The sequence below is a fragment of the Ciona intestinalis genome, unplaced genomic scaffold (genome assembly GCF_000224145.3).
Source record: "Ciona intestinalis unplaced genomic scaffold, KH HT000116.2, whole genome shotgun sequence".
Taxonomy (NCBI): domain Eukaryota; kingdom Metazoa; phylum Chordata; class Ascidiacea; order Phlebobranchia; family Cionidae; genus Ciona; species Ciona intestinalis.
In genome coordinates this window covers 19,396-36,994 of record NW_004190438.2, presented here as the reverse complement: position 1 = coordinate 36,994, position 17,599 = coordinate 19,396, and the positions used below count along the sequence as shown (strand labels likewise).

At 32.8% G+C, this 17,599-nt stretch overlaps 2 protein-coding genes across 2 annotated transcripts; one reads left to right on the top strand and one right to left on the bottom strand.

Moving 5' to 3' along the window:
- The first annotated feature begins 6,758 nt into the window (after window positions 1-6,758).
- On the top strand, window positions 6,759-10,137 carry LOC100185814 (ras-related protein Rap-2a). The gene is made up of 4 exons (XM_002126121.5): window positions 6,759-6,935; window positions 7,847-8,075; window positions 8,174-8,413; window positions 8,951-10,137. Exons 1-3 carry the CDS (start codon window positions 6,814-6,816, stop codon window positions 8,363-8,365), a joined length of 543 nt encoding a protein of 180 aa, XP_002126157.1. The 5' UTR covers window positions 6,759-6,813; the 3' UTR covers window positions 8,366-8,413; window positions 8,951-10,137.
- Window positions 9,944-14,970, bottom strand: LOC100179550 (leucine-rich repeat-containing protein 3B-like). The gene is made up of 7 exons (XM_002120885.4): window positions 13,659-14,970; window positions 13,362-13,511; window positions 11,125-11,412; window positions 10,986-11,066; window positions 10,678-10,882; window positions 10,429-10,591; window positions 9,944-10,375 (listed from the first exon to the last, which is right to left on the bottom strand). Exons 1-7 carry the CDS (start codon window positions 13,868-13,870, stop codon window positions 10,251-10,253), a joined length of 1,224 nt encoding a protein of 407 aa, XP_002120921.2. The 5' UTR covers window positions 13,871-14,970; the 3' UTR covers window positions 9,944-10,250.
- Window positions 14,971-17,599: the final 2,629 nt, after the last annotated feature.

Sequence of the window (17,599 nt, the reverse complement as noted above, 5' to 3'; positions counted from 1 at the left end):
GTAAACTATATTAAAACCTACATTTCTCTATGCAGCATGTCTTTTATCTTGTCACCCTTAGTTGGATCACGGATAGACAAGATGCTCTGCACCAAACTTTCCCGATGATTCCGTTCTTCTTCGGACTTTGCAAACTCCGGACGTAATATTTTAAAAAGAGACCGTTTTATAATTGCATTTTTGTACACATATGTACAGCCAGGAATGCAGCAATGACTCATTGTAATATATATATTAATATTATTACTTCAATATTGGTGCACTGATAGAGTAAATTAGTAGGATTAGGTATATCGGTATTACAATAAATATCGATTAACGAAATGGGCGTATGCACGTGCGTGTTAGTTATACAGTGTACAGAAGTTTTAAGCAGCCAAAACATTTTACGTATAAGGTACCAAACATAATCTTAAAACAATTAAACATTTACCTGCCTCACAACTGCAATGCGGTTTCAGAAGATACATTAAACTTACTATCCGCGTTTTAACATCGTTGACTTCGATTCACGTGATTGCCGCGAATCAACTTTTTACCAGACCCATCGAAGCGTGACGCGTCTGAACGATTTCGCTAGTTTCCTATCTATATGTTTAGATATCTATGGTACTACTATCTACCGCCTACGCCCTACGTCACTTCAATTTACCATACCATGAAATCTGATTTCGAGCGGCAATCTCAGAATAAAGTTGATATTTTGTTCAGTTAGCTTGAATAGCAAGGGATACAGATAGATTTTAGGTTTGAGAAATGGTAGGTAGCCATCGTTTTGCCGTTATATTTTGTGAAATTAGTTAAAGCAAATAAATAAGCAAGAAGCATCTGAAGTATGGTATTTACAACTTAGAACTTAATAGCAATTTGTCAAAATTCAGTTGAAATAGTTGTTCAATATATAACAAATAAAAAATCCAAGTATAATTTTAGAGAACAAATCCATGAAGCATTGAAGCGTAAGATTTTTTATTGGCAACACAGAAACAGTTAGTCACTTTCTGGTCGCTGGTTCATTCTGCTTCCCTGGTATTTGTTTATTTTAATAATGAGTGCTAGTGAATCCCCCTCACATTATCTTTCTGCTAAACGAAACCACCAATCCATACAACCTCTTATAGCCGCACTCTCTAAAGGTCTAACACTTTCCACAAGCCTTACCTCGAGGATTCTGCACTAGTGTCCAATTTTGATGAAACCAACAACTTAATATAGCCCTCACTGCTACCTGCTGTCTAATTTTTTTTTTCAAAAAAAGTTAGGCGTTCGTGTCGAAAATTAACTTTAAAAATGCGAAAAAACATGCTGTGTCACCGTAATTCGTCTGATTTGCATAAGGTTAACGATTTGTTACGTCACAATCGCAGTCTGTTACGTCACAATAGTGGTATATTACATACGTTACAAGACGGTATAGCCTTGTTTTTTCCCCACTGTTTTAACGTAAGAATCAAATGTAACAATACTCATGACATAATAATCTAACCTTGGTTTAATTCATAATGGCTGGTGTGGGAAATATGGTGACGCAGCACGATTTCGTGCACTTTCAAAGTTAATTTTCGACAGGAACGCCCGAGTTTTTCCGAAAAAAATTTATACAGTGAGTATCAGTGAGACCCAAGGAACATTTTGAAACCAAAATTTTAGGTGGCCACCAGCTAAAGGATTACCATGAAACGGGATTGTAAAAGTTGTAAATCTGGACGGTGATCGTTTAATTTTACTTGAAAATCCGGACGTAATATGTTTTACGTGCGTCTGTCACCCAAGCTACCTAATCTTGTTATAAAGCGTATTACTGACTATCACCACGACACCACAGTCTAGTGCGGGCGCCTGTGCGATAGAAACCATTGTTAAAGCTCGATCTAATGTTTTATGTTCGTCGCTTGTTCGTAATAATCAGCTAACGAAGTCGCTCGAGTAACAAACATTGCCGTGCTGCAATTTGACATTTTGCGCTTAATTGTTACGTCACATGTCTTATTGCAACATATCTATTAACTATGACGTTTCATTACGTAACAATGGGGGAAGAATGCCCACTGCCCAACGAACCACGAGATCGAAACATCGTGTATGAGCGTCACATTTTTACGCTCTGCGCGGGCGTAGGAAATAAAGGAAGACGCATGCGGTAGCATACATTTTACACCTAACAAACGAAGCAATCGTTGTGAATTTATTCTCGTGAAAGGGATCCTTATGAGTCGCTTGCAGCTTCCATGCGGTGCCAACGAACAATGTTTTTTGGCTTCTGTCCAAGCTCGGCCGGGAAGATACTTTACTTTGTAATATCATATTACAATTTGCGTTGGTTCCAATTTACTGATAGCGCCGCTCCTCGCTCTTATATTTGCACCAATTAAAATTCACATAAACGCAATTTACCTGCATTTATTAAAGTTTAAACTGTTCTTGGTTGCTGGCTTAAAATTATATCGGGAATAAAACAATTATATAAAATATAGAAGCACATAAACCACAATTGTTTTCTAAAATTTTAATAGTTTATCAAAGGTGTTATGACGTAATCATCGTTACATTTTTAATCCACGATGAACGTGTGCAAAACTTTTCATTTGTTTCTACCGATTTAGATATGCCGTTTTAATAAATGTAATATCATTTTAAATTCACCACATAAAGGTTCCATGTGATATGATTTGTGACAAAATTAGTATAGTGGGTGTTAAAAAAATGCATTTTTTTAATGTTTGCACGAACCGCTTCGTCATTTTAGCTATTCGCCGTGTTCACGCAATGTAACCGTTGCGGTTAAAATAGAGCGCACGTTTATGTCGTCAATAATTACGGAACAAAGAAACCAAAGAGTATATTGTCGGCCGAACGTAAGAAAGTTGATTTTAATATAAATAGGATTTATTTCTACTAAAAAAATCCCGACGTTTTTCGACAATCCGTTCGGTGACATTATCACTGAAAAGTGGGTATTTTTACAATCCTGCCATGAAAAGTATATATGTATATATATAATATTCTGCAGTGTTCTATCACCAAGGATGTGTAACAATACAAGTGCCATTTTATCAAGCACAAGTTATTTAAAACTTAAAAAATACTACTTCCATAATTAGTATAACCTACCAGACTAAAACTGGTATGCCATGCTTAGAAACAGATGTTACAATTGCCGTATGTCAATGTATTTTAAAAGACAACATGTACTGAAAACTATTGTAACGTAAAATTAAGTTAAACTTGTGTTTACTATAATATATATGGGTGGATCTTTAATTTAGTTGTATATATATATATAGGTTTTAACGCATTGTTTTTTAAGCAACTTGTTTTAATGTCTATGGGAAATCTTCATGGTTTCATTTTTGCAAGTGGGCCTATTTTGATTAGGGATGTGCCTAGCTCGAGTTTAAGTGTCTCCATTTAGCGATTGACACTCAACCAAAAACTGGTCTGAGAGCCGAGCCCTGTTTGTTTTTGCTACAATGTTGCACAGAAAGCAAAAAATATTAAAAATTAAAAAGCAAAGCAAATTAAAGTAAACAAGACTAGTCAGCATGACTTTCTTTTTAATTATGTTTCTTTTATTGGTAATTTAAAAGTAATGGAATTTGAACATCAGCGAATTAGGGGTGACCAGTGTTTCTGTATCTACTTTTTATTTTAAGTGCAAACTCTGATATTATACATATTTTAAAATAATAGAAACTGGTCTAACATTCGTATTTTAAAATATTTTTTATTTAAATTTTACATTTGCAACACTGGGAATTATAGTGCCCAACAGCAAACCATGTTTTCTGTATGATTTTGATTAGCTACACTTTTGACTAAAAATGTTTTTTGTATGTCTATCTCCTTGATGACGTCATTAGTGCTTGGTTCGGGGTCTTTTTGTTTAATGTATCTAGAACTGTTCTTTTGTCTTTTTAATTTAATGTAAAAGCTAGGACTTCAGCCCAACGCTAATCTTTTTTTGGCCCGTTGCAAGTGTTCACCCTGCCTACATTCGATGCAAACATTAATTGCAAGAATTTCGATAGAAAGATAGCCACTAAGCTCTTACTTTTACCTGAAAAGTCATCATATCATAAAAGTTGCGACAGCAATTTGATTGGGTTGTTTTATCACACTTTTTGTAATGGAGAACCTAAATTTCGTGTGGCGACAGGATGATATTATGTAGTTCTTTTATATGTGACTGATTATCTAAATTTAACTATTAATTTTTGTAAGGCTTACTAAACACGATGTAATGCTTACCATGTCATCTTGGAAGACAAAACGCTCTATGTGATTTTAGAAGCTTTAGGTTTATCTGAGGGGGAGGCATTGGGGTTATTCACATAATACAAAGTAAAATCTTTACAACTTCACATGTCAGTGACTCTAATAATTTGTTTAAATGTCCCTGATTGGTTCTGTGTTTAGTTTCGTTATTTTAATAGTAAATAGTTCCTGATGTTAAAATTGTAATTGGGTTAGAGCTAGTTCATTGTTCCGTTATAGTGTTTGTATTTTTAAGTGGTAGGTTAGCTTTGATAGATGTTAATGCTTTGCCAATTTTTACTCATTTAAGATATATATAGTTGTGTTTAGCTGTTGGTAATGCTGATACACCACTATCTCTCCAGTTATTTATTTTAGTATTTATTTTCATTTTATAAATAGGTGAGTGTTCCCTTCATTTTATATACCCAATTCATTTCACGATCTAACCAATCCTTAATCCTAAACAAGTAAAAACTATGGTGTTACCAACTTGTTCCTGATGTGGGGAAATTGACTTGGTCTTTGTTATCTTTCATTTCCCTTTTCCTGTTGATTAGCTGATTTTATAGGCTACTCAATGATTTATAAGGCTAGGGTAGGTTAGAAATGTTGCAACGAGCGCAATCAACTAATCAAGGACCTTATGTACCTTATTAACTCCTACTTTTGATCGAACAGAATAGTAATCATAAATTACTCGCTTATTATAGAGTTTTAGTTTTAAGAGTTTAATGTAGCATTCATTGTATATATTGTGATTTGAATATAGTGAAGAGGTATAAGACTTGGAATAAGGATATGGGGATTGGCAATTGAGAATTGTGAAATATGTTAACTAATAAGCATGCAAAGAAGAAAAATGGCAAAAAAGGGCACATACCTGCCTAAAAATGAAGGGCGCTGTTCCGATGATACAACAAAGGGAAAATATTTCTCATAACTACCACTACGCATAGTTTGCTGTAATAACGCAGCAATCAGGGTCTTTCTCATTACATTTATTTAGAACATAGTATCTATGTACACAAAAGACTAAATAAAAAAAGCGTATAAGATTAAGAAACATACAGTGTTGCCTACTGTATTTTCCAGTTTTGACATTAAACATATAAATTTCTTTTTTTATTTTAAGTTTAGTATTTTTAGTCAATTGGAGGAATATACACAAAGGAGTAGTTGGTATTAGGAAGCAAAACGATCCAAGTCGTTAAATATCATTTTATTGCAAACCGCTTATGTGGGTAAAAATCTATTTATTTGCCTTATTTTTAATCTAAGGTTAATTCTAAGTGGTAATTGATTTTTTCAGTCAAACACAAATTAGGCCTACTAAATCAAACAAAAAATGACAAAAAAGCTTGTTATGGTTTTTGCTAAACTTTTTATTGTAAGAAGGCCTTTCGTGATAAACCTATTATGAATGCAGTTATTTTCTATATATTAAAGTAGCTTGCAAATGATATATTTTAATTTTTTGCAAGCGCTCCATATTGTAACAAAAACATATTTTACAGCTTTACCCACATTTTCTGATAATGTAGATTATGTTTTAAATTAATACTGTTTAGTCTTCAAAAGCGTAAACACAAAATGTTACTGTTGCTTTTTCCAATTGCTTGAATGTCAGAAGAGCGATGTATCTACTGTACTCAGTTTACCACATTCAGTTTATCTTTTTTCCGGCTTAAAATGTCATAAACAGTTAACAAAGAGATCAAATATAATATAGTGTGATTTTAATATTTACTTCTGTTATGTCAATGTCAGCATAAATTATATATCTATATTATAAATAATCAAGTGGGGTAATAAAAAAACAGATAACACTAACTTTCTATTTTGTCCCCAAGTAATAAAAAAAAAGGAAAAACTATAATTATTTAAATGTTCATTAAAATTTTGTACAGTGTTTTTTCCTTGACTTTAAGGTAAAAAAAAACATTTGCGGGACATAAAAAAATAATTTGGAAAGCAACTTTAATAATTAAAACAAAAAATAACAATAAAAGTACAGGGCAATAATTCAAATATAGGTCATACAACTTATGTATTATGCAGTCTGTATTTTTTAAAAAACATTAACTTTTTTCTTTTTTTCCACAACGCCTAATATCTCTTACACACTTTAAAAAAGCATTGCTTTAATGCTGTTTTTGATATATTGTTATTTTTATTTACCTACTTTCTTTTAAACATAAGCTATCCACATTAAAACATTTGTTGACAGACATAGGGAAACATTATTTTGATTTGGTGTTAAACTGTTTATATTGGCCTTTTTCACTCATTCCTATTACCTATGTTTTGCTAGTCAGCAAGTTAGTCAGCATTGCATTGTTGCTGCTGCATAAAGGAAGTTGACAAAGTCCATATGAAATGATATTGAAATCCGTGTTTGCTTTTATCATGTACATAGATATTTTTAGACAGGTCAAATCCTGTATATAGAAACATACAGGTATATTTGTACATATCATTAATGTTTTACATTGTTGTGTATTTAGAGCAATAGGTATGTGTTAGTACTGTAGCGCTTTTGCTAAAAAAGTTCAAACAATGAAGGAGTTTAAAGTTGTTGTCCTTGGATCTGGAGGAGTGGGGAAAAGTGCTCTTACAGTTCAGTTTGTTACAGGAACATTTGCCGAAAAATATGATCCAACGATAGAAGATTTTTATAGGTATGGGATACCATATTATTTGGAATCCACAGTTTGGGAGCATATAGTATAAATGTAATAAGGCATAGATTAGTAGAATACAATACTTATTTGAAATTCTGTATTTATTATTTTAACTTCCTTTTTTTAAGTTAAAGGGGCATACCAACAAAAAAATTAAAATTGGTGTATTGATAGATATGCTCAAATGTGATCTAAAGCTACCATCAAAGTTTTTAAAATACAAAATGCTTCTTCTTCAAAACTATATAAAAAAATGTAAAACATAGTCTTTATTATGTTTTAATTTTCGATTGAACGTAGCTACATAATATGCTGACTCAGCATTTTTTTATTAGTTAGTTTTTAGCACTTTTATATTAAAATGTTTATTATGTCTCACTAGTACTTACTGTACTATTTTTTCATAAAAAAAGTTAGTTTTTCGTGTTTAACACTAGGTATGAAAATATGCTGAGTCAGCATAATCTGGTATGTACCTATGTTCAATCTAAAAATTAAAACATAATAAAGTCTATGTTGTACAATTTTTTTATATATTTTTGAAGAAGAAGCAATATTTTTACCAAATCAGAATTAAAATTTTTCTTTAGTATTTTAGAAACTAGAAACGATCAAAGTTGAGTGAATTTTTTTCTTATGGGAAATCCCATGCGAAACAGTCGAATTTGTTTTACTCTAGCGGGTTTTTTTCACTCGATTTCCGTATTGTTTTGGCAAACTTTGATGTTACCTTTAGGTTACATTTGAGCATATCTATCCATATACAAATTTTCATTTTTCGTTGGTATGCCCCTTTAAACTATGTAACTAATCTTTCATTGAACTGTTTAACATGAATTGTGTATTAGCTTTCCCACTCCTAGCCCTAAGCAATGTAGATTTGCTATTTTAAATGTTTTTTTTTATAGAAAAGAAATTGAAGTGGATAATTCACCTTCTATACTTGAAATCTTGGATACAGCTGGCACAGAGCAATTTGCCTCAATGCGCGATTTGTACATAAAGAATGGGCAGGGTTTTATTTTGGTCTATTCCTTAGTAAATGCTCAATCTTTTCATGACATACGACCAATGAGAGAGCAAATTTGTCGACTGAAAGGAACGGATAGGGTTCCAATAGTCTTAGTTGGAAATAAGGTACATAAGAGTGTTTTCATTCTTTATTGTGTTGTTTAATGTTTAACATGACAAACATTACATCATTATGTATTATCCAACTGACCATTTTTTGCCAGGTTGATCTAGAATCTGAACGCGAAGTACGAACTGCAGATGGTGCAACGCTTGCCAATGAATGGGGATGTCCTTTCCTTGAAACTTCTGCAAAGAGCAAACGTAATGTGGATGAACTGTTTGCTGAAATTGTTCGTGAAACAAACTTTATGTCGCAGCCACCAAAAAGTGGAGATTGTTGCATTATATTATAGCAGGCTGACAAAAGCCTACTGAAGAAAACTTGTGAAGTACAAGCATCAGTAAGTAAAGTGTTTTTAATCTAAAATGATTTTAACTGCAATACTTAGATAAACAATATAAATAAAAAAAATTGTGCCAAAAAATTATATATATCTGCCTATTATGTTGTATTTTGTACAACTGTTAAAAGAAATTATATAAATATATATTTTTGCCTGTTCGCAATAGATTAATTTAATCAAATGCCACTTTTGTATTTAATGCTGAAGTGTTCTGTGTGCGTGTGCTCATTTTTAAATATCTGTAATATTGTGCCTGTGGCGTTTCAATACAAATCTAGTGGATTGAATTTCAGAAATTAGTAGTTCTTAGGTATCCATATTAAATGCATAATCTAAACACTGGTAATCAATACACAGCATTATTGTATTATCCGCCATGTTGTCATAACAGTTTTATTTTCTAGAATGCAGCAGTTCCTAATGTTTCTTAGTAGTTTTATTATTTTGAATTCATTACCTGGAATATAAGTATGCATAGGTTATATACTGTATATATTAAATAATAAAATATTTTTTAATTTTTAATTTGTTTAGGTTGACCCACATTCAATTGTTCAGTTTCAAGCAGTATTGGAATGCTGTAATACAACTTTTGCAAGAGATACATTTTTGGTTTGGTAATACAATAGTATACAGTGCTTTGTAATAGTACACTGCTTTGATATAAATAATATCTGTCTGAAATGGAAACTTGATCCAGCTTTATAGACTTTCTGCTCTGCACTCTATATCAGTTATGATTTTTGTACCCTTTTTAGAAAGCATAAAACTTTATAGTTTATTTTTGGTGCAGCACATGTATGTATTGCAAACTAAATTTATTTGTCAATTTAAAAATGCTTATTATCACATTGTAATTGTTAACCTGAGTAGGAGCCTCAATTTAAGAGCTGTACTGATTGTAAGTTTCATTTAAGGCATTTGCTTTATGTATTACAAAACTGATTCAGTTAAACATTTGGTTTTAAAGTATTATTTAGTATAACTGCTACATTGCAAGTCATCCAAATTTGTTATCACCCTATCTGATAACTTTAATTTATTTGTTTATTCTTTGCGTTGGTTATTTTTGTTTCTTAATTTAAAGATGTTTACATTTTTGCCATTTAATTCCATTAAACTAAAGATTATTATTATTTACATTTCAATGTGCTGTGTGTATAACACCCATTATAAAAAGTCTTTTTCCCACTAACCATACATACAAAAAGGTTCAGTTTTGATTACTTACATTGGTTTACATCATCGATGTTACACATTCTAAAAGGAATCGCTCTGGGCACTGTTCACAATATTAAAGATATTTTTAACAGTGAAATTTAAAAATTTGTGACCCGATTCCCTATAACATGTTAAATATTTCTTCCCGATTGTTATTTTTAACAGCAGCATTTCCCATACTATTAACATTAACCTGGAACCATGAGATTTTTATCAGCAATTCCTGAATAATATACATATATAAGGTTCTTACACCATGCCCCCTTTTTAACAAGCTCTTGGTCCGAATTTTGTCTGTCTTATTTCCTACACAAGGGGCCCAGCTAAAAGAAACTAAACAAACAATAATTAACTGATAGTGGTAAGTTTGAAACTGTTTTAAGTTCACACAACTTGTGCCTCCCGCAATGTGAAAAACTTTTTCTGTTTTTGTTGGTTGTTTTTATGAGTGTACTTTAATCACATTACATCGTTTTAAATAAATTTAACGTTAGATTGTATTGGTTATACCGGCCATTTCTAGGTATAGCTTTGGTTTAAAAAAGTAATGTCACGGGTACAGAAAAACATTTATTGTTAAGAACTCAAAATAGGTTTTTTACAAAGTTCTGCATCAAAAATCAGTGCTTTGATTTAGTGCCATAGTTAAAGGGCGCTCTGTATTACGAGGTTTCCACACTGGAGAATCGGTTACGCTTGTTGAAGAAAACCTTGATTGGATAGTACTTTTGCTGAAACCTGCAAAGTTAATAATAAGAACAGGAAATATAAGCACGTGATAATATACTTGCTTGATACTAGTTTGTCGTTAAGCGCCAATTCTGGAAGTGCTGCTGAGGGCTTATTCAGCAGTGGTTCACATTTTGTAGAATTTCGATTCGGTGGCTTAATTGCTTCAGGCGAAAATGAGTCATTCCGCTTCTTTACATGTTCGCGATGTTCTTTAGTCGAACGCTTAGTTGTAAAATAATGCTAATTAGTAATTAAAACGTTCAATATATGAGAATCTTTCATTCAGAATTTAACAACTTTACCCTTACATTCGTGTTTTCTAACGATTGAATATAACTTTTATGGCGAGAAACTTCTCTATTGTTCCACAGAATAAAGTTTATGACGTAGGCCATGCTCAATCCCATCCATGTAAATAGAACCACAATAAGTGCTATATCGACCGTTGTTTTCCGTGTTAAACATAAGTTAACAACCTGTTCGCGTGGCTTGGAAATGTGCTCCGTCATCAATCTAAATGAAATATTAGAACATGACTATTCATTCGTAGGGTCTTACCAATACAGGGATTAAATAATTGTAGTTAAAGTAATTTATTTTGGTAACAAAAGCTTACTTGTTCAACGGCACTTCACGCAAACTGGTGGGTGTCCAGCAGTAACCGATAGCAAAATCATATTGACTCATTGCCTTAAATCTATAACAATTGTTGGCGTTAGTACATTATAGGTATAGGTAATATTGCCATTGCTTACTTGATGCAATAGTCCTGATCGCCATACGCACATGTATAATTGAGCATGAATTCCTGAAGGTAGCAAGTACAGTGCCATGGGTTACCATGAATCAACATTGTAAGAGTTTTTCTCGTGTCGTTTAAATTTTCTCGATCCGTCTTTACCAAGTCGTAACAAGGGGTCAAGGGAAGAATATGGTTGCGTATCCAGTTACAAAATGTTGTTTCTGGTAAAGTTTCGATTTGGTTTCCACTAAGATCCAAATATTCCAAGCGTTTTAGGCCAATGAACGTGTCGCTTGCGATGCTAAGTGTAAAAATACAAATGGATTATCTGTTGACTTACGATGTACATAGTTGAGTGGGGAAAGACAGGACATTCCTTTTTTTCCCGTCTCACTTGGTATAGTAAACAAAGAATATTTAAAAAAATTATATAACCATAAGCAGCACGATTTGTTTGTTTCTTTTTGTAAATACGGAATTTGGGTGCTAACAATATGAATGTAACTTGCTATCCTTGAGTGGCCGAAAAATGACAGTCGTTATAACACGGGTTCTCATACTCCTCGTGCCAGCTTACGAGTTACCATGTATATATGTTATAGTGTGGGGGAAGATACGACACTTTGTCAGAAGAGACTTTTTTAACTTTCTTTTTATTGCCTCCCATAATGATAATCAGAAAAATAATGTTACAGAAATATTTGACAGTATTATCACGACTTTATAAAGCGCGTGCAAAGCCGATTAACTGCTTTTAAATATAGTAGGGTGGGGGAAGATGGGACACCTTTAACACATAATATCCAAATAACCTGATCGTGTTTCAAACAATTAACAACGGTCTGTGAAAGTCGTAGAGATACGGTTTCATAATTCATTGAATGTTCTTTGTTTACTACCAAATGAAAAGAGAAAACTAAACGAAAATGTGTCCCATCTTCCCCCATCCTACTATATTAAAAAACAGTATTTTTAAACAGGTAAAAAATGCGAAATAGTAAGGTGCTAGGTTTGAACGCTCCCTAAATGATAGTAGAGCCGATGAAATTTTATATATAGTTTGCGAGTATGAACGATTAAACTAGTTTCATAGCTTTAATTATAAAAAAAACTTAAATACTTTGTAAAGTTTTATTGTGTCTTATAAAATTAATTTTAGTTTTGTGAAAACAACTGAGATATAAACATGCGGAAAATAGGCAGGATTAAATATGGCTTTAATTTGAATAAAAAAACAACAAAACATATCTTTTTAAAGTTATACATACAGTGGGGGGGTAGACGGGACACCTTTTACCTCTGTTTTCTCGCCCCGTTTAATAGTAAACAAAGAACATTCAAGAAGTTATAAAACTATACGCCCATGACTCCCACTGACCGTTAGTAATTGTTTAAAACACGATCAGGATATTTGGATATTATGCGATAAAGATGTCCCATCTTACCCCACCCTACTATATACAGTTCTATTGCAAAGAAACTAGCACAGTCGGTTAAATTTGTTAGCTTAACCACAAGTTGCAGAATACTGTTAATATATTTTAACTTGGTGTCCCATCTTCCCCACAGTGCAGTTTTGTAGTTTTTTGCTAAACTTTAAAAGGTTTATTTTTAATTCCACAATTTATACCTTGGGATCATTTAAATATAACATACTGATATAATAAAAAAGATCATATATGATGAATATATTCGAAATTCATTCATTTGCACTCAGAGATAATTTGTCGAGGTGGCTTGTGCAAAAACAATGTAGCAATACCCAATTTGTGGCAAAAGTATAAACTGTATTACTAGTTATTATATTTTTTTATTATTACAAGTTCATATACATTTGTAAAATACAATTTTATCAAGTTCGAACAATGCCAATTGTCAATGTATACGTAACATGTTAAAAACTGTAGCAGTAGGGCAAGAAAAAGAATGTTTAAACTTGACTTTCAAATCGTAAAGTATCATTTTGTGTTAATAATATATATACACCTATATTGATCAAAATTAACAATGTTTTTAAACTGTCCCGTCTTATCTTGTGTGTTTTTAAATTTGTAACACTTTACCCATAGTGCGACCGCTAAATAACTCCTCGTGTGTTTTATTACATTTTTTGAATTGTTGTCAAATAATAAAGGAATGATAGTACTAATTCAAGATATCACCCAAAGACCGTTATCTATCTTGATTTTAAAAATATTTGGCAATATGTGCTTAAGTGTCCCATCTTTCCCCACTGTACTATATATATACCTCTTTATTCTATTGTTTGCCAAAACGAGGGAAGTGAGGATACTGTGCTTTGCAAACGAAGATCGGTTAAGATCTGTTAACTCGTTTTCTGCCAGGTAAAGCATTGCGGTTGATTCCGAAAGGTCTGTGGGAATTTGTCGGAGTTTTTGTCTAAAAAAGAAATACTTATGCAGCGTTTCCTTTGTAAATTAAAAGTATGTTTTGTAAAAAACATGACTGAATTAGAACTTTGTGAAAAAAAACGATAAGAACGTATATATATATTTCATTAAATATTATAATTTATTTAGATTATACCTCTGGCAAGAAGCTGTCATGAAGAAACCTTCTCCGAAACTTTTACCTTTCAAGGAGGTGGGTAACACGTGAAGTAGTTCGGAGTCCAATATGAAACATTTACAAACTGTTGGACAGTCAGATGTATTACTCAAAACTGTGAAATTCACTTCGAACGCTTCAAGAACAGTAGAACTCCATACAAATGCAAGAAATACACGAATTATAAACATTTTTTTAAGTTTACTGCAACTTACATGTGTCAAAGTGACATTTTCAATCTAAATCTACAACTTAAAAATATAATTCGAATTACGTTTTTTTTGCGAATGTGGAATCGGCCAGTAGTTTCCACTGCAATAAGTTCAACACTATGTTTGTGCCTGCGCCAGGCCATGGTCTACTGAATACATTGTATTGAGTAGGACATGGCCAGGCATATACTATATCGCACGAACGTCATACCAAATTAACCGAGAACGTTGCTGAAGTTAATCTCATGGGACAATATTCTCCTTGGTTAATTCACACTGTCTTGTTTGTGCTGAAGCAATCACACCGAGTTTTCATCGCTAAAATTGCCTTAAGCTGGTTTAAGATGGTTTTAGCGCTCACAACTTATATAAGCATAAAGTTCACAACCATACTGCTGTGACTGTGTGACATAATTAAGTAAGTCAAAATCACAACGTTTTTTCACAAAAATAGTCCAACCATTAAAACAAAGTCTATATTTGTTAAAGAGCATGTATATTTTATTGATTCGATATAGACCGTTTTCTGAACTGAATATATATACATTTTATTTGTATGCCCGCGGCATTACTATTTTATAGAACGCGTGACGGAGGCTTGCTAGCACTAGAAGAAATCATTTATACCGCACAACAGCTGTGAATGTTATATAGTAGGGTAGAAGAAGATGGGACAACTTTTCATTCTATTTTCTCTGCCCATTCGGTAATAAAAACAAAGAATTATAAAGCCGCAACGACTTCCACAAACCATAGTTATTTGTTTAAAACTAAAAAGGTTTCCCATATTACTTTACATAACTACTATCTATATACTACACAATTAGCTTGCGTTAAAGTTAATAATCCATATTTCATGCATTCATGTTCTATAAAAAAAAAATCTTAATCGTCTGCCACAAGTGGATTTCTAACGAATATTTTTCTTGATTTAAGTTGATCACTGAATAAGAAATACTTTATGACACAGCAACTAGAACTTATATCGGCTTTTCGAGAGTAAAACCTATATGTATGTGAAACTTTAAAACTTTAAACAAACATCGATATAAACATATTCGAAGCCCCATTTCGAAGCCAAGAAGGCAATCCTTTCGAAAGCATCTCTGAAAGCTGATTGTTGGTTCGTTATCGGCTTCCATGTCAGCTATGAGGTGTGCTATGAATTATTGATTTTAAAACATTTTTGCTTCGTAGTTTCCTTTTCTGTTCCTAAGGTATCTTGGTATCGCGGATTATTTACGAACAACAGCCGTAACACTGTAGACAATTAGTATGACTTGTATATAGTAGGGTGGGGGAAGATGGGACACCTTTAATACATAATATCCAAATAGCCTGATCGTGTTTTAAACAATTAACAACGGTCCGTGGAAGTCGTGAGGATACGGTTTTATAATCCATTGAATGTTCTTTGTTTATTATACCAAATGGAAAGAGAAAACTAAACGAAAAGGTGTCCCATCTTCCCCCACCCTACTATATACAAATATATGTAAGAAATGTAACAGTAACCGAAAATAAACGAGTTTAAGCCAATTATCTTTAATATAGTAGGGGGGAGATAAGGACAATAACATCACAATTTGGCGTTCTACGTCTTCAGTGACTTACCTGCATTCCATTTCATTTACAAACCGGTTCTGTTGATACGTATATAAGATATAATGTCACGCCATTCGTCAAAAGCTACATACAGATGTCTGTCTAAACCATGCTCTGGCTAAAATTCAGTACTCAGCTAGTCTAATAAATAAATTGAAACAAGTTGCCATATGCACGTCCAATTACTAGTCGCATGATTTAGAATGGAGGTAAGATAGGTTTATAGGCAAAATATATTTTATATTTTTTAAATCAAAATGTTTAAAGCTGTAACTGTTATGACGAACTTCAAAAATCCCACCTTTAGGAATGACGCTAAAATATATTATAACCCGTACTCCTATGCTACAGTGATTTAGGACGGCCGTTATAGGCGAGGAAATATGCCCGCCCCCCCAAACACCTTTAACTTTCAATATAGTAAATGAGCTTATTGTCATAGGGTGGGAAAGATGGGACACTTTGCCAGACGAGACTTTTTTTAATTTTTTTTTACTGACCTCCATTTAATGATAATTAGTCAAAGAATTATTGGATAGTAATTTCTATGGACTTTTTAGCAGGTTTCAGCTTTTTATTCAAGAACTACACCGACTATTCCAGTTTATTAAGCCAGTTTAATTTTTTGGTAGGTTAACGCTTCAGTTTAGCGCGTTTTTAGGAAATTGAATTATTTAATAAATTTAATTAAAAGCGTTCAAACAAACGGTTTCTTAGAAATTCATATATATTTGGAAATAGTTATTTTTGCCGATGAATTTAAGCAAAGTCATAAAACGAAAAAAAACTACAGAAAACGCTCTGGATTCTATTGACTACACTACAACAATAGTAAACGGGAACGAATCGCGAAAGAAAGAGTGCAACACCTTTCTCCTTTACCGACATTGGGGATGCGCGTTCTACTCTTTTTTTTGTTTCTGTGTAAAAAAGAATAGAACGCGCATCTCTAAGGTCGGTAAAGGGAAGAGCCGTTACACTTTCTTTCAACGGGTACGTTACCGCAAGACGATCCCGTTTATTGTTGTAGCCAATGTAATCCAGGGCGTTTTATGTGGTTTTTCGGCTTATTTAAAGGTATGGGGGGAAAATACCTATTTCCTAATATATATATTTCAACAAACCGTTTGTTTAATTTAATAAATATAGTGGGGTGGGGGAAGATGGGACACTTTGTCAGACGAGACTCTTTTTTAATTTTCATTCATTCATTCATTCATTCATTCATTCATTATCTCGACTTTATAAAACGCCCGTCAAAGCTGATTACTGTTTTTAAATATTAAAAAATATGTAAAATAGAAACAGCATACTTTGAACAGGTAAAAAATGTTAAACTCGGTAGGTTAACTGCAAGTTGCAGAATACTGCTAATGTAAATATATTTCAATTTAGAGTCCCATCTTCCCCCACATTGTAGTTTCGTATGTTTTCTTTGCCAAACTTTAAAATATTTGCTTTTAATTCAGTAATTTATACCTCAGGGGATATTCAACTATAAGATACTGATATAATAAAAAGATGATATTTTAAAAATATATTCGAAATTTGGTCATTGGCACTTGGTGATAATTTATAAGAAGTGGCTTGTGCCAAAAACAGATTAGTAATACCCAATTTGTAGCAAAAATAAAAACCTTATCAATAGTTATAATCAATTTTTTGTTATTACAAGTTCATATACACTTAAAGGGCCTAAACACAACCCACGTCACTTTTATTTTTTATGGTAAATTCATAAAGCGACTGTTTTATTGATTCCAAAAATACTTTGCTTATTAAAATTGGTCCAGTATAGGCGTAGATATTCGTCCTCAAACAGTGATCTCTAGCGCTATCCTTTTTTTACTACGAGCTTCGTGATTGTGACGTTGGAACGTACTAGTCACGTGACGGCAGGATTGTAAAAGTTGTAAATCCGGACGGTGATCGTTTAATTTTATTGAAAATCCGGACGTAATATGTTTTACGTGCGTCTGTCACCCAAGCTACCAAATCTTGTTATAAAGCGTGTTACTGACTATCAACACGACACCACAGTCTAGTGCGGTCGCCTGTGCGATAGAAACCGTTGTTAAAGCTGCGATCTAATGTTTATGTTCG

What these genes read in the sequence shown, in the direction of transcription:
- LOC100179550 (XM_002120885.4), bottom strand. Translation starts at nt 13,870, where the DNA reads ATGTTTATAATTCGTGTATTTCTTGCATTTGTATGGAGTTCTACTGTT. An exon ending in CGTGAAGTGCCGTTGAACAA is followed by an intron (nt 10,883 to 10,985) that starts GTAAGCTTTTGT and finishes TATTTCATTTAG; the next exon opens with ATTGATGACGGAGCACATTT. An exon ending in AATCGTTAGAAAACACGAAT is followed by an intron (nt 10,592 to 10,677) that starts GTAAGGGTAAAG and finishes TTTACAACTAAG; the next exon opens with CGTTCGACTAAAGAACATCG.
- LOC100185814 (XM_002126121.5), top strand. Translation starts at nt 6,814, where the DNA reads ATGAAGGAGTTTAAAGTTGTTGTCCTTGGATCTGGAGGAGTGGGGAAA. An exon ending in ACGATAGAAGATTTTTATAG is followed by an intron (nt 6,936 to 7,846) that starts GTATGGGATACC and finishes TTTTTTTTATAG; the next exon opens with AAAAGAAATTGAAGTGGATA. An exon ending in TAGTCTTAGTTGGAAATAAG is followed by an intron (nt 8,076 to 8,173) that starts GTACATAAGAGT and finishes ATTTTTTGCCAG; the next exon opens with GTTGATCTAGAATCTGAACG.